General features: G+C 48.3%; 1 protein-coding gene across 4 annotated transcripts in view; it reads left to right on the top strand.

Annotated features, from left to right (window-relative positions):
• Positions 1-14,986, top strand: part of zfat (zinc finger and AT hook domain containing) — a 187,173-nt gene that overhangs the window by 151,231 nt on the left and 20,956 nt on the right. For all 4 annotated transcript variants that reach the window (XM_072468251.1, XM_072468252.1, XM_072468250.1 and 1 more), the window contains one exon: positions 10,798-10,919. In XM_072468251.1, the coding sequence (XP_072324352.1) occupies positions 10,798-10,919 (122 nt within the window). The remainder of the gene's footprint in view (positions 1-10,797; positions 10,920-14,986) is intronic.

Below are 14,986 nucleotides of genomic sequence, written 5' to 3'. Positions count from 1 at the left end.
TTAAACGCCTCCTCCATTTGCTCCACCAGTCTCGTGAAGGTAAGCTTATGCAGGGCCCCCCAACTCCTAGCCATCTGGACCCCCAGGTACCTGAAACTCCTTTCCGCCCTTTTTAGTGGGAGCTCACCAATCCCCCTCTCCTGGTCCCCTGGGTGAACAACGAACAACTCGCTCTTCCCCATATTGATCTTGTACCCGGAGAAATCCCCAAATTCCCTGAGAATCCTCATCACCTCCGGCATTCCCCCCACCGGGTCCGCCACATATAACAACAAGTCGTCCGCATAGAGCGACACCTGATGTTCCTCCCCACCCCGCACCAGCCCCCTCCAGTTCCTCGACTCCTTCAACGCCATGGCCAGGGGCTCAATCGCCAGCGCAAAGAGCGGGGGGGACAGGGGACACCCCTGCCTCGTCCCCCGGTGTAACCGAAAATACTCTGACCTCCTTCTGTTCGGGGCCTCGTACAGCAACTTAACCCACCTGACGAACCCCTCCCCAAACCCGAACCTATTCAGCACCTCGCACAAGTACCCCCATTCTACCCTATCAAAGGCCTTCTCCGCATCCATCGCAGCCCTTCCATCATTATAACATTTAAGAGCCTCCGTACATTCGTATTCAGCTGTCTCCCTTTCACGAACCCCGTCTGATCCTCGTGAATGACCTGCAGCACACAGTCCTCTATCCTCGTGGATAAAATCTTCGCCAACAACTTTGCATCTACATTTAGGAGTGAGATCGGCCTGTATGACCCACATTGTAGGGGATCCTTGTCCCGCTTCAGGATCAAGGAGATCAGCGCCCGAGACATCATTGGGGGCAAAGCCCCTCCTTCCCTTGCCTCGTTAAAGGTCCTTACCAACAGAGGAGCCAGTAGGTCCGCATACTTCTTATAAAATTCGACCGGGAACCCATCCGGCCCCAGTGCCTTCCCCGCCTGCATGCTTCCTATCCCTTTGACCAACTCCCCCAGCCCCGCCAACGCCCCCAGCCCCGCCACCTGCCCCTCCTCCACCCTCGGGAATCTCAACCGGCCCAGAAAGCAACCCATCCGTCCCTCCCTCCAGTGGGGGCTCGGACCGATACAGTTCCTCATAGAAGTCCCTGAAGACCCCATTGATACCCACCCCACTTCTCACCGTGCTCCCTCCCCCATCCTTAACTCCCCCGATCTCCCTAGCTGCCTCTCGCTTCCGAAGCTGGTGCGCCAGCATCCGGCTAGTCTTTTCTCCATATTCATATACTGCCCCCTGCGCCTTCCTCCACTGCGCCTCCGCCTTCCTGGTGGTCAACAGATCGAAATCGGCCTGGAGGCTGCGTCGCTCCCTAAGCAATCCCTTCTCCGGGACCTCCGCGTACCTCCTGTCCACCCTCACCATCTCTCCCACCAGCCTCTCCCTCTCTCTATTCTCCCTCCTCTCCTTATGGGCCCTAATGGAGATCAGCTCTCCCCTGACCACCACTTTCAGCGCCTACCAGACCACCCCCACATGGACCTCCCAAATGTCGTTAGCCTCCAGGTACCTCTCTATACACCCTCGGATCCACCCGCTCACCTCCTCATCCGCCAAAAAAACCACCTCTAAGCGCCACAGCGGGCGCTGGTCCCTCTCCTCTCCCAGCTCGAGGTCTACCCAATGCGGAGCGTGATCGGAAATGGCTATCGCCGAGTACTCCGTATCTCCCACCCTCGGAATCATGACAGAGAAGTTAATCGGGAATAGGCCTTGTGGACATGGGAGAAGAATGAGAATTCCCTGGCCCCCGGCCTCGCAAACTCCATGGGTCCACCCCTCCCATCTGGTCCATGAACCCCCTCAGCACCTTGGCCGCCGCCAGCCTCCTACCCGTCCTAGACCTGGAGCGATCCAGCGCCGGGTCCAGCACCGTATTGAAATCCATCCCCCCCCCCCCATTATCAGGCCTCCTCTCTCCAGGTCCGGAATCCGGCCCAGCATACGCCGCATGAAGCCCGCATCGTCCCAATTTGGGGCTATACATTGACCAACACCACCCGCTCCCCTTGCAGCTTGCCACTTACCATCACATACCTACCGCCATTGTCTGCCACGATGCTCAACGCCTCGAACGACACTCTCTTTCCCACCAAGATCGCCACCCCCCGATTTTCTGCATCCAACCCCGAATGAAACACCTGGCCTACCCACCCCTTTCTCAACCTTACCTGATCCGCCACCCTCGGGTGCGTCTCCTGAAGCATGGCCACATCTGCCTTCAACCCCTTCAGGTGAGCGAACACCCGGGCCCGTTTGACTGGCCCGTTCAGCCCCCTTACGTACCGGGTTATCAGCCGGATCAGGGGGCTGCCCGGCCCCTCCCCTGCCGACTAGCCATATCCCTTCCTAGGCCAGCCACGTGCCCGCGCCCGCCGCACGACCCGTTCCCCACAGCGGCAGACCCCCGCACAAACCCCCTCTATCGGCTCCAGCTCCCCCTTGGCCATTCCAGCAGCAACCTGGTGCGCCCCCCCGCTAGCTCTCCCCCTAGCTGCATTGCTTCCCCCATTGCACTCCCGTAAGTCAGCCGACTCCTGCTGACCCCGGCCACTCCCTCGACCCTCCCATTGTCCACCAGCAGGCTCTCCTCCTCCCCCTTCCACTCCCAGCATGGGAAAAAGCCAGCGCTTCCCAGCTTCGGCCCCGCCCCCTTCAGCCCTTAGCGCGGGAAAAAGCCCGCGCTTTCCACCCGCCTGGCCCCGCCTCCTCTGACGCAGCTTCCTTTTCGGGCCCGGTCCCCTTACCCCCAACTCAGGCCTCAACCTCCCTGACCCTCAGTCTGAGTCCAATTTTTCGGCCTGAACAAAGACCCACGCCTCCTCCGGGGACTCAAAATAATGATGTCGGTCCTTATGGGTGACCCACAGACGCGCGCCGGCTGCAGCATGCCGAACTTCACCCCCCTCCTGTGCAGCACCGCCTTCGCCCGATTGTACCCGGCCCTCTTCTTCGCCACCTCCGCACTCCAATCTTGGTAGATCCGGACCTCCGCGTTCTCCCACCTACTGCTCCGCTCCTTCTTGGCCCATCTTAGCACGCACTCCCGATCAGCAAACCGGTGGAACCGCACCAACACCGCCCACGGCGGCTCGTTGGGCTTGGGCCCCTTCGCCAGCACTCAGTGGGCCCCCTCCAGCTCCAGGGTCCCCTGGAAGGACCCCACTCCCATCAGCGAATTCAGCATGGTGACCACGTAGGCCCCCACGTCCGACCCCTCCAGCCCCTCCGGGAGGCCCAGGATCCGCAGATTCTTCTGCCTCGACCGGTTCTCCATCTCCTCGAACCTCGCCTGCCATTTTTTATGGAGCGCCTCATGCGCCTCCACCTTCACCGCTAGGCCTAGGATCTCATCTTCGTTCTCAGAGACCTTTTGCCGGACCTCCCGGATCGCCGGCCCTTGGGCCATCCGGGTCCCCAGCAGCTTATCGATTGAAGCCTTCATCGGCTCCAGCAGATCCGCTTTCAGCTCCCTAAAGCAGCGTTGAAGAAACTCCTGCTGCTCCTGCACCCACTGCATCCACGCTGCCTGGTCTCCACCTGCCGCCATCTTGGTCTTCCTCCCTCGCACCTTTTTTTGCTTCACTGCCACTTTTTGGATCGCCCCACTCCTGGTCCAAGCCATACACTATCGGGGGAATGTTGCTATCTCCTTCCCACACCGGGAAACGTCGAGCAAGCGCCGTTACCATAGAATTTACAGAGCAGAAGGAGGCCATTCAGCCCATCGAGTCTGCACCGGCTCTTGGAAAGAGCACCCTACGCAAGGTCAACACCGCCACCCTATCCCCATAACCCAGTAACCCCACCCAACACTAAGGGCAATTTATCATGGCCAATCCACCTAACCCGCACATCTTTGGACTGTGGGAGGAAACCGGAGCACCCGGAGGAAACCCACGCACACACGGGGAGGATGTGCAGACTCCGCACAGACAGTGACCCAAGCCAGAATCGAACCTGGGACCCTGGAGCTGTGAAGCAATTGTGCTATCCACAAGGCTACCGTGCTGTTACGGGCTCTAAAAAGAGCCCAAAAGTCCGTTTCTGGCGGGAGCTGCCGAACGTGCGACTTAGCTCCGCATAGCCGCAACCGGAAGCCCAAGCACCACTCTCTTAACCAACTGAGCGAGCCTGCTCTGTAGTCCCCATTATCTGGACTGATACACCAGTACAATATTGAAGGAGTGCTGTATTGGTGGACAATACTGTCCTTTAATTGAGATGTTATACCAAAGCCTCAATTTGGGTGGGTATTAAATCCCTTTTTTTAAGGAACAGGGAATTCTCCTAGTATACCATCCAATATTCCTCCCACCGCCAATATCATCAAAAACATTAATCTCATTGCTGTTGATGGCATCTTGCCATGTTGAAAAATAGCTGCCACATTTACACTGCCAAAGTAGTTCACCATCTGAAACATTTTTGTGGCATCTTCAAGGTTCTTTCATATGCAAAATACTATGTAAAGGTTTACCTGACTAACATGAAGCACTGTATTTTCATAAAAGAAAACAAGAACTACAACTGCTGAAAATGCAAAACTAAATAGGAAATGCTTGAAACACTCAGCAGGTCAGTCATTATCTGTATAGAGAATGGACATGTTAGTATTTTATGTATGGATCCTCCATCAAAATACTTGCACCTGATGAAGTATCCATACCTCACATGTTATTTTTGTCTGCACTCCCATCCCCTAGACAGCTGATGCCATGTAAAGTGCCATCCAAATGCAGACTGTAATTGCTGTTTGGCAGTGGGGAAGGTGGCAATATATGCCAAATGTACTTCTCCACCATCTGTCTCAACCCTTCTACTGCTATAGCAGTGTTTGGTTGATCCTCTGGCATTCAATCTTGGATGAGTAACAATTTCTTTGTCTCTAAGCAGCCTTTTAACTTGCCTGGTAGCATTAAGCAGATGGTGTCAATGGAACTGAATATCAGTTGGGTGTGTAACAGCAAGATGTATTTCTGCCGTTGCCTCTTCATGATCTACTGCTTGGACCCTTGCCCTAGGATCATCTTGTAACCTTCCTACCTCTGAGTTAGATTATTGTGGTTTCCATTTTTTTGCTCCTGCTCTCTTCACGTAGCGTCCTTGGTTGTCCAAGGGTTGCTAATCAAAGTTTTCCAAACATCTTTGATCTCTGTGAGCGAACTCAGCTGGTATGCGGTTGAACCTACGCTGGCGGTGCTATTAAGCACCACTATCTTAACCAACTAAGCTAACCCGCTCTGTAGTCCCCATTATCTGGACTGATACACCAGTACAATATTGAAGGAGTGCTGTATTGGTGGACAATACTGCCCTTTAATTGAGATGTTAAACCAAAGCCTCAAATTGGGTGGTATTAAATCCCTTACTAGTTTTTTAAGGAACAGGGAATTCTCCTAGTATACCATCCAATATTCCTCCCACCGCCAATATCATCAAAAACATTAATCTCATTGCTGTTGATGTCATCTTGCCATATTGAAAAATAGCTGCCACATTTACACTGCCAAAGTAGATCACCATCTGAAACATTTTTGTGGCATCTTCAAGGTTCTTTCATATGCAAAATACTATGTAAAGGTTTACCTGACTAACATGAAGCACTGTATTTTCATAAAAGAAAAAAAGAACTACAACTGCTGAAAATGCAAAACTAAATAGAAAATGCTTGAAACACTCAGCAGGTCAGTCATTATCTGTATAGAGAATGGACATGTTAGTATTTTATGTATGGATTCTTCATCAAAATACTTGCATCAGCCGAAGTATCCATACCTCATGTTATTTTTGTCTGCACTCCCATCCCCTAGAAAGCTGATGTCATGTAAAGTGCCATGCAAATGCAGACTGTAATTGCAGTTTGGCAGTGGGGAAGGTGGCAATACATGCCAAATGTACTTCTCCACCATCTGTCTCAACCCTTCTACTGCTATAGCATTGTTTGGCTGATCCTCTGGCATTCAATCTTGGATAAGTTACAATTTCCTCCAACTCCACATTGGTAAGACTAAGGCCTGAAAGGAGGTGGAGGCGGGAACCCTCACAACCTTTAAAAAGCATTTAGTTGAGCTCTTGAAAGACCATAGTATACAAGGCTATGGACCAAGTTCTGGAAAATTAAATTAGAATTGATGGTCGACGCAGACACGATGAGCTGAAGGGCCTCTTTCCGTACTGATTTTATTGCTCAATTGCTGCACTATTGTTGGCCAAGCCTTTGGTTGCCTAGATTAAGCTCTGGAATATCTTCCATACGCTCCCAGCCTCTCTACCTTGCTTTCTTCCTTTACAACATACATTAAAACATACTTCTTTGACCAACTATTTAGTCATCTGATCGAATAGCTTTTTATGTGATTCGGAGTCATACTTTTATGACGCTCCTGAGAAGCGCTTTGAGACATTGTACTGTGTTAAAGTTGTTTAAGTATGTTAAGGCGATAAATAAATATAAGTTATTGATGTTGCTGTTGAACCAAACCATTCGTACTGCGGCATCCTGTTCCGCGCAGAGCTGACTTTCTGACCTTGTATCCTCTCCACCAAAGAGATTTTCTATTCCCATCTCTGTAACATCTCCCTTGCCCAATTTGCCGTACCTCATTGGCTCTTCAAACTCATTTTTGTCACTTCTGGACTCAACTATTTCAGTGTTCACCTGGCTTCAGTTATCCTATCCGCCACTCTGCCTAAAGTTCAGCATATCTAAACTCTGTTACCCTCACTCTATCCAACATCCCAGGTCAGAGCGCAGACTTCCAAATTCAGGCCTGTGACGCCATTTTTACTACGACGGAGAGCTTGTCTGCTTGCACAAAAATTCAGGCTTAGATTCTGCTCACTCACAGCACCTTGATCTACATTTATTCACAATTCTCTGTGTGAAGCATCTTTTTATATTAAAGGTACTATTTACAATTTATATCTAGTCAAGTGCCATCTGGACAAGGCTGGATCAGGCTCAGCTGTGATATCTTCCTCCCATCAGTGGTCTAATAGCCTACAAATATTCACTGCCTCAGCTCACACATGAGTAACAACCACTTGGCATGAAAAACTGCTGGAAATATCAACAGTAGCAAAAGCTGCTGTAGTACTTGGATCTGATGAGCTCGGGATAAAGTGACACATCTGGGGCGAGATTCTCCGACCCCCCGCCGGGTCGGAGAATCGCCGGGGGCTGGCGTGAATCCCGCCCCCGCCGGTTGCCGAAGTCTCCGGCACCGGATATTTGGCGGGGGCGGGAATCGCGCCGGTTGGCGGGCCCCCCCGGGCGATTCTCCGGCCCGGATGGGCCGAAGTCCCGCCGCTAAAATGCCTGTCCCGCCGGCGTAAATTAAACCACCTACCTTACCGGCGGGACAAGGCAGCGAGGGCGGGCTCCGGGGTCCTGGGGGGGGGTGCGGGGCGATCTGCCCGGGGGGGTGCCCCCACGGTGGCCTGGCCCGCGATCGGGGCCCACCGATCCGCGGGCGGGCCTGTGCCGTGGGGGCACTCTTTCCCTTCCGCCTCCACCACGGCGGAGGCAGAAGAGACTCCCCCCACTGCGCATGCGTGGGAAGCTGTCAGCGGACGCTGACGCTCCCGTGCATGCGCCGCCCGGAGATGTCATTTCCGCGCCAGCTGGCGGGGCACCAAAGGTCTTTTCCGCCAGCTGGCGGGGCGGAAATACGTCCGGCGCCGACCTAGCCCCTTAAGGTTGGGGCTTGGCCCCCAAAGATGCGGAGCATTCCGCACCTTTGGGGCGGCGCGATGCCCGTATGATTTGCGCCGTTTTGGGCGCCAGTCGGCGGACGTCGCACCATTTCCGGAGAATTTCGCCCCTGAAGTGCGAATGATTTCTCTTAGATGAGATCATTTTGTTGTGTATTTGAAATATTAATAGATTTCTGCTTTAAGATACGAGTTCCCTGCTGTGCATTTCTGTCATTTTTAGTTTCTGTTCAAAATTGCAGCAATTATATCTGTACTAAGATACAATGGACCACCTTATGTCATACAGTATACATCTAAGTAACCTCTCTGTCTCTTTTGCGCTAAAAATTATATTGTTAAATCTTCCCTTCTAAAACATATTCCACATTCTATGATATCAGAAGAGGTGAATTGTCAGTCAGTACCACTAATGCTCATCTGGAATGCAGTCATAATAACATGGGAAAGATTGTATCGCTCCTCAGTGATTGCAACATAGGGACAATGTCAGAAATCCAAGTTATGAGGCATGTTTGAGGAAGTTAGTCTATTTAACCACTAATACATCATACAAGCTTTTATAATGGTTTTAGAATGTATGCTTTGATATTTAAAAATGATATAAGAAACGTCTGGTTAGATATGACTCACAATAGGTGTGACTCACAACAGTGTTTTTTCCAATATCCTTCCTTTCAAACATTGGGAATTTGGAGGCTTCACAGATGTCTGTCCGCAGAGCTTTTCAACAGGCTTATCAAGTCAATAGTGGAGCCATACAGACTAGATGTATCCCAGGTTTGGTTCCCTGATCCGTATGGAATTAGAATTCAGTTAAAAACATGGTAAATGAACGGTATCAGTAAAGGTGACTGTAAAGCTATCATTGTCATAAAAACCCAACAGGTCCTTCAGAAAAGGAAACTTGACACCCTTACTAAGTCAAGGTCTGTGTGTCACCTTGGACCCCATACCAATGTGTTTGACTCTTAAATTTCCCCCGAAGTAACCCAGCAAGCCATTCAGTTCAATACTTCTGGCTTATCGCAACTGAAGATGGGCAACAAATTGTGGCCATGCCTTCACTGAATGTCTACTTCACCCCATCCTTTTGTGAATTATCTTGGGTCATGAAAAGCACTGAATAGGGAAGGAAACATCAGGCTGTGCTGTCTGGAAAAGCTTACTAAATGTGAACACCATGCGATCAGGGCTACAATGGTGCTCTTGCAGCCAGAGTATTGTAATTTCTGCCGTTACATTGTTCACATTTTTTTGTAATCAGTTTTCTGAAGAAGTGTTTACTTCTGAAGTCAGCTGGTGAGCTCAAACTGAAACTGTTGAGAATGAAAACAGTTCATCAATTGACAGCTGCAAACGCTTATGCAGTAGGCTGCCAGTTGACAATAGACACTGTAGTAAAGAGGACCGACCGTGTGAGGGGAAGATCCCATGGGCGTGGTAAAGGTGTTTCATTTTTCCTCCTATCTTGATAATTCTACCCAATGGTAATTGAGGGAAATCAGCAAAATTGGTTGTTATGACTTGGTAAAGCATATAAACCATTTTGCTGGCTCAAAGGTGGTTTAATTCTCATTGGTTCTGAGCAGGAATATTGGAAGTAATTGGAAACGAGCAATGAGCTCAGGATACATGATTCTGCTTAATCACACTTTACAGTATCATCATTGTCTACCGATCATTTGGTAATGTAATCAAAAAGCCCTAAGATTTCAGACAAGGTTATTACTATGTCTACTTATGTAAGATTTTGTTTTCACTGCTGCCTCATATCGCCAGGGACCCGGGTTCGATCCTGGCCCCAGGTCACTATCCGTGTGAAGTCTGCACATTCTCCCAGTGTCTGCATGGGTCTCACCCCCAGAACCCAAAAAACTATGAAGGGTAGGTGAATTGGCCACCCTAAATTGCTCTTTAGTTGGAAAAAACAGAACTCGGTACTCCAAATTTATATCAAAAACAGGTTTTGTTTTGCTGTGAAATGAGACATGCTTTTCCCACCCATCAGAACAGATGCAAGAAAGTCAAATTTCAAAGGGAACAACAATTTCTTCTGCCTGAGAAAAAGGGCACTGATTGGTTGGCAAGTCGGCTCTAATTGCTCAAGACGTTGCAGTTCCGAATGGACCAGGGAACAATTGTCTTCCATGCTTTTGTTATTCAAAAAAGGTGCAGAGGAAAGGTCATTGCACATTCTAACAAGCGTATGTCAGCTACATTGTGGCTAATGATCTTTAACTGGTTGTTGATGCAATTCTTTGCAAACTTGGGATTGTACAGCAAATGCTGCCCTATCACGGAATCACATCTAATGTTAGACATTTTTCTGACTAATGTTAGCACAGGTTGGTTGTGTACAGTCAGTATTCTGCCGGTTGCAATCAGCTGAAGGGACCTGCTTTTTGATATGGTCCACGAGTCATTGGTACATGCAGCCAATGTGCCTGTCATCACATTGGCACTGAAATTCATATACCACAGAAAAGCTACATAAATTCAGTTGCAATAACCTTTCTTCTACAGGCAAAAGGAATACTTCCAGGGCAAATTTATTTTTGAATGAAGAAAAATACGTCGGACAAAAACTCCCTCATGGATTCACCACACCAATGTCTTGACCAATTAGAGTCGACTTGGCAGCCAGTCAGCATCCTTTTTCTCAGGCAATATAAATTGTAGCTACCGGAGGGCGGCACGGTGGCACAGTGGTTAGCACTGCTGCCTCATGGCGTTGAGGACCGGGTTTGGTCCCAGTCCCGGATCACACTCCAGTGTGGAGTTTTCACATTCTCCCTGTGTCTGCGTGGGTCTCACCCCACAACCCAAAAGATGTGCAGCGCAGGTGAATTGGCCACGCCAAATTGCCCCTAATTGGAAAAAACATAATTGGGTACTCTAAATTTATAAAAAAACAAATAGTTAAATTGTTACTACCTTTGAAATTTTGATTTCTAGCAACTCTCCTGGTGAGTGCAAAACGAGAAACTTCAGCAGCACTTTTTTTTCTTAGCAGTACTCCAGTTCCGTACTACCAAGTGACTGTTTTTATTTTATTTTAAAGGTGGTGTAAAGTGTCCAGTGTGCAGTTTTGTGTATGGTACGAAGTGGGAACTGAACAGACACTTGAAAAACAAGCATGGACTAAAGATTGTGGGCAGCATAGAAGGAGAAGCCATAGAGCAGGTACTTATTTGTTCTTCTAAAGGTACTAAATCTTGTAGTGGTGCAGTTCTGGAGGATTCCAGTCGAACTCTTCATCTAACTTATGGCCACTCTTCATATGTATTTTAACAGCAAGAGACATTAGGTGGTATACAAGTCATCAAAGTCCAGTTCTACTTCCCTAATATTTAGAATTGTCAGTAATTTTTCTCAATTAACTTGCTACAATTACACCGTGTGTTGCAAGACAGTCTGAATAAATTATCTTGCACATCAAAGATATAAACAGCACAGATAGCCAGTTTTGTTTTCCATTAGGAGTATCCCCAGTTGGATAATGTCATTTTTTTTGTATTTATAATAATATTAATCTTTATCATTGTCGCAAGTAAGCTTACATTAACACTGCAATGAAGTTACTGTGAAAATCCCCTAGTTGCCACATTCCAGCGCCTGTTCAGGTACACAGAGGGAGAATTCAGAATGTCCAAATCACCTAACAAGCACGTATTTCAGGACTTGTGGGACGAAACCGGAGCACCCGCAGGAAACCCACACAGACACGGGGGGAACGTGCAGACTCCGCATAGACAGTTAACCCAAGTTGGGAATCGAACCTGGGACCCGGGCGCTGTGAAAGAACAGTGCTAACCACCGTGCTACCATGCTGCCCATTTCCCCTATATTAAAAAAATGCATTGTCTGTAGCTATGCATTCATTGTTAACTGAGCCTGTTAAAGAAAAACATGCATTTATATAGCACTTTTCATAACTACTGGTTGTCTCAAAGTGCTTTGCATCCAATTATGTATATTTGAAAGGTCACTGTTGTAATATGAGATGCGGAGCACCATTTTTCATTGAGAAAGCACCCAGAAACGGTCATGTGGTAACAGTCTGTTTTGTGATATTGATTGAGGAGTAAATATTGGCCAGGTTACCAGGGATAACTTCCCTATTTTTCTTCAAAATAGTGCCATGGGATCTTTTATATCCACCTGATGAGACCTTGATTCAGTATCTCATCTGGAAACTCAATTGGCCTAACCATATAAGTACTGTGGATACAAGAGCAGGCCAGAGGCTAAGAATCCTGCAGCAGGTATCTCACCTCTCGACTCCCAAAGCCTGTCCACTATCTACAAGGCACAAGTCACGAATGGATGGAATACTCTCCCCTTGCCTGGATGAGTGCAGCTCCAACAACACTCAAGAAACTTGACACCATCGCTTCTCGGTCTTTTGGCTAAGATGAGCATGAGGTCAGGTGTAATGCCTGGATCTGGTATGTCTCTCTTGTGGGGACCATGAATTGGATTCAATTTGAATTGGTTTTTGGAGCAGGCAAGGAACTGGATTAGGGCTTTGCCCCTGTCCATACTCTGAGCTCCGGCTTTGTAACTCTGATAAAGTAATAAGTAATTTTTAAAAAGAAGCTTGACACCATCCAGGACAAAGCAGCCAACTTGATTGGCAGCCCTTCCACAAACATTCACGCTCTCCATCACCGATGAATGATGGCAGAAGTGTATACCATCTGATTGATGTCATTTGTGCATAGGACTGGGAGTTCCAGAGATTACTACTTTTGAGATCCTGCTTGGTAATTTTCTACCTAGCTCTCTAAATTTTGCCATGTTACTCTTTGTTCCTCCTTGCAGATCATTTATATAGTTTGGAGGCCATGGTGGCACAGTGGTTAGCACTGCTGCCTCACAGCACCAGAGACTCGGGTTCAATTCTGACCTCTGGTACCTGTCTGTATGGAATTTGCACATTCTCCCCGTGTCTGCACTGGGTTTCCTCCAGGTGGTCTGGTTTCCTCCCACAGTACAAAGATGTGGAGGGTTAGGTAAATTGGCCATTCTAAATTGCCCCTTAATGTCCAAAAGATTAGGTAGGGTTAGGGGAATAGCACGGAGGATTGGGCTGAGGTAGGGTGCTCTTTCAGAGGGTGGGTGTAGACTCTGTAGGTTGAATGGCCTCCTTCTGCACTGTAGGGAGTCTATGATTCCATAAACAGTTGAGGTCTGAGGACTGACTCTTGTGGCATCCCGCTAGTTACAGTTCGCCAGCCAGAGAAGGACCCATTTATCCCGGCCCACTGCTCCCTCTGCTTTCTGTCAGTCAGCCAATCCTTAATTCAATCTAGTATTCGGCCTCCAGTCCCCTGTGATCTCACCTCCTTTTATGTGGCATCATGTCAAATGCCTTCTGGAAGTCTAGATATACCACATCTACAGGTTCCTCATTATCCACCTTGGTGGTTACATCCTCAAAAAACTCAAGTTTGTCAAGCATGACTTACCCTTCATAAAACCATGCTGACAAAGGTGGATGGAGCTTTTTCTTTCCAAAAGTTCAGTCATCTCCTCCTTAACGATTGATTTCAGCAACATTCCCACCACAGAGTTCAAGTTAACCGGTCTATAGTTTCCTACTTTTTGCCTCTCTCCCTTTTTTAATAGGGGCATCACATTGTTTCCAATCCACTGGGACCTTTCCAGCAGGGTATTTTGAAATATCACAACCAATACATCTACTATCTCTGCTGCCACCTCCTTTAATACCCTAACGTGCAGGCTATCGGGTCCCGGAGACTCATCTACCTTTAATGCCATTAGTTTATTAAATACCTTCTGCCTAGTGATGGTTATTGCATCAAATTACTCTGCATTAACTGCAGTTTTTGGAAATGTTTTATTATCCTCCACCGTGAAGACAGAGACAAAATATTGGTTCACTGTCTCCACCATCTCTGTGTTCCCCATTATTACCACACCAGTATCTAAAGAGTCACCTAGATATAGCCCTAGACCACGACAGATGAAGTAGAGAGAGGATCACTGAATGCACACCGTTTTGTTTTGGGGGGGAGGGGGGCGCATTGTGGACACTATCTGTACCTCAGGGGAATGCTCTTGTGTAAAAAATAAACTCTTCATTTCTCCCCTGGGTTATATCCTCGTTATCTTAAATCAGTTGTCCTCCACTCCCCTCAGTGGAAAAAAGTTCCTTTCTTCCAGCTGTCTCGCAACCCCCTCACATTTGAACACGTCTATTAAATCTCCCAGTATGTTTTTTTTCCTGATCTGGCAGGAATATTCTCCGTGTTTGCAGGAGATAAATAACAGAAGTGCCCGCATAGAACATTACAGCGCAGTACAGGCCCTTCGGCCCTCGATGTTGCGCCGACCTGTGAAACCACTCTAAAGCCCATCTACACTATTCCCTTATCGTCCATATGTCTATCCAATGACCATTTGAATACCTTAGTGTTGGCGAGTCCACTACTGTTGCAGGCAGGGCATTCCACACCCTTACTACTCTCTGAGTAAAGAACCTACCTCTGACATCTGTCTTATATCTATCTCCCCTCAATTTAAAGCTATGTCCCCTCGTGCTAGACATCACCATCTGAGGAAGAAGGCTCTCACTGTCCACCCTATCCAATCCTCTGATCATCTTGTATGCCCCAATTAAGTCACCTCTTAACCTTCTTCTATCTAACGAAAACAGCCTCAAGTCCCTCAGCCTTTCCTCATAAGATCTTCCCTCCATACCAGGCAACATTCTGGTAAATCTCCTCTGCACCCTTTCCAATGCTTCCACATCCTTCCTATACTGCGGCGACCAGAATTGCACGCAATACTCCAAATGTGGCCGCACCAGAGTTTTGTACAGCTGCAACATGACCTCATGGCTCCGAAACTCAATCCCTCTACCAATAAAAGCTAACACACCATACGCCTTCTTAACAACACTCTCAACCTGGGTGGCAACTTTCAGAGATCTATGTACATGGACTCCGAGATCTCTCTGCTCATCCACACTGCCAAGAATCTTACCATTAGCCCAGTACTCTGTCTTCCTGTTATTCCTTCCAAAATGAATCACCTCACACTTTTCTGCATTAAACACCTCTCAGCCCAGCGCTGCAGCTCATCTATGTCCCTCTGTAACTTGTAACATCCTTCCGCACTGTCCACAACTCCACCGACTTTAGTGTCATCTGCAAATTTACTCACCCAGAAATGGTGAGTCCTACTCAGCTACTGCCCTTTAGAGTTGGTGCTAGCACTATGTA

This window comes from Scyliorhinus torazame, chromosome 11, assembly GCF_047496885.1.
Source record: "Scyliorhinus torazame isolate Kashiwa2021f chromosome 11, sScyTor2.1, whole genome shotgun sequence".
Taxonomy (NCBI): Eukaryota; Metazoa; Chordata; class Chondrichthyes; order Carcharhiniformes; family Scyliorhinidae; genus Scyliorhinus; species Scyliorhinus torazame.
Note: the sequence above shows the minus strand (reverse complement) of the source record. Positions and strands in the feature narration are given on the sequence as shown.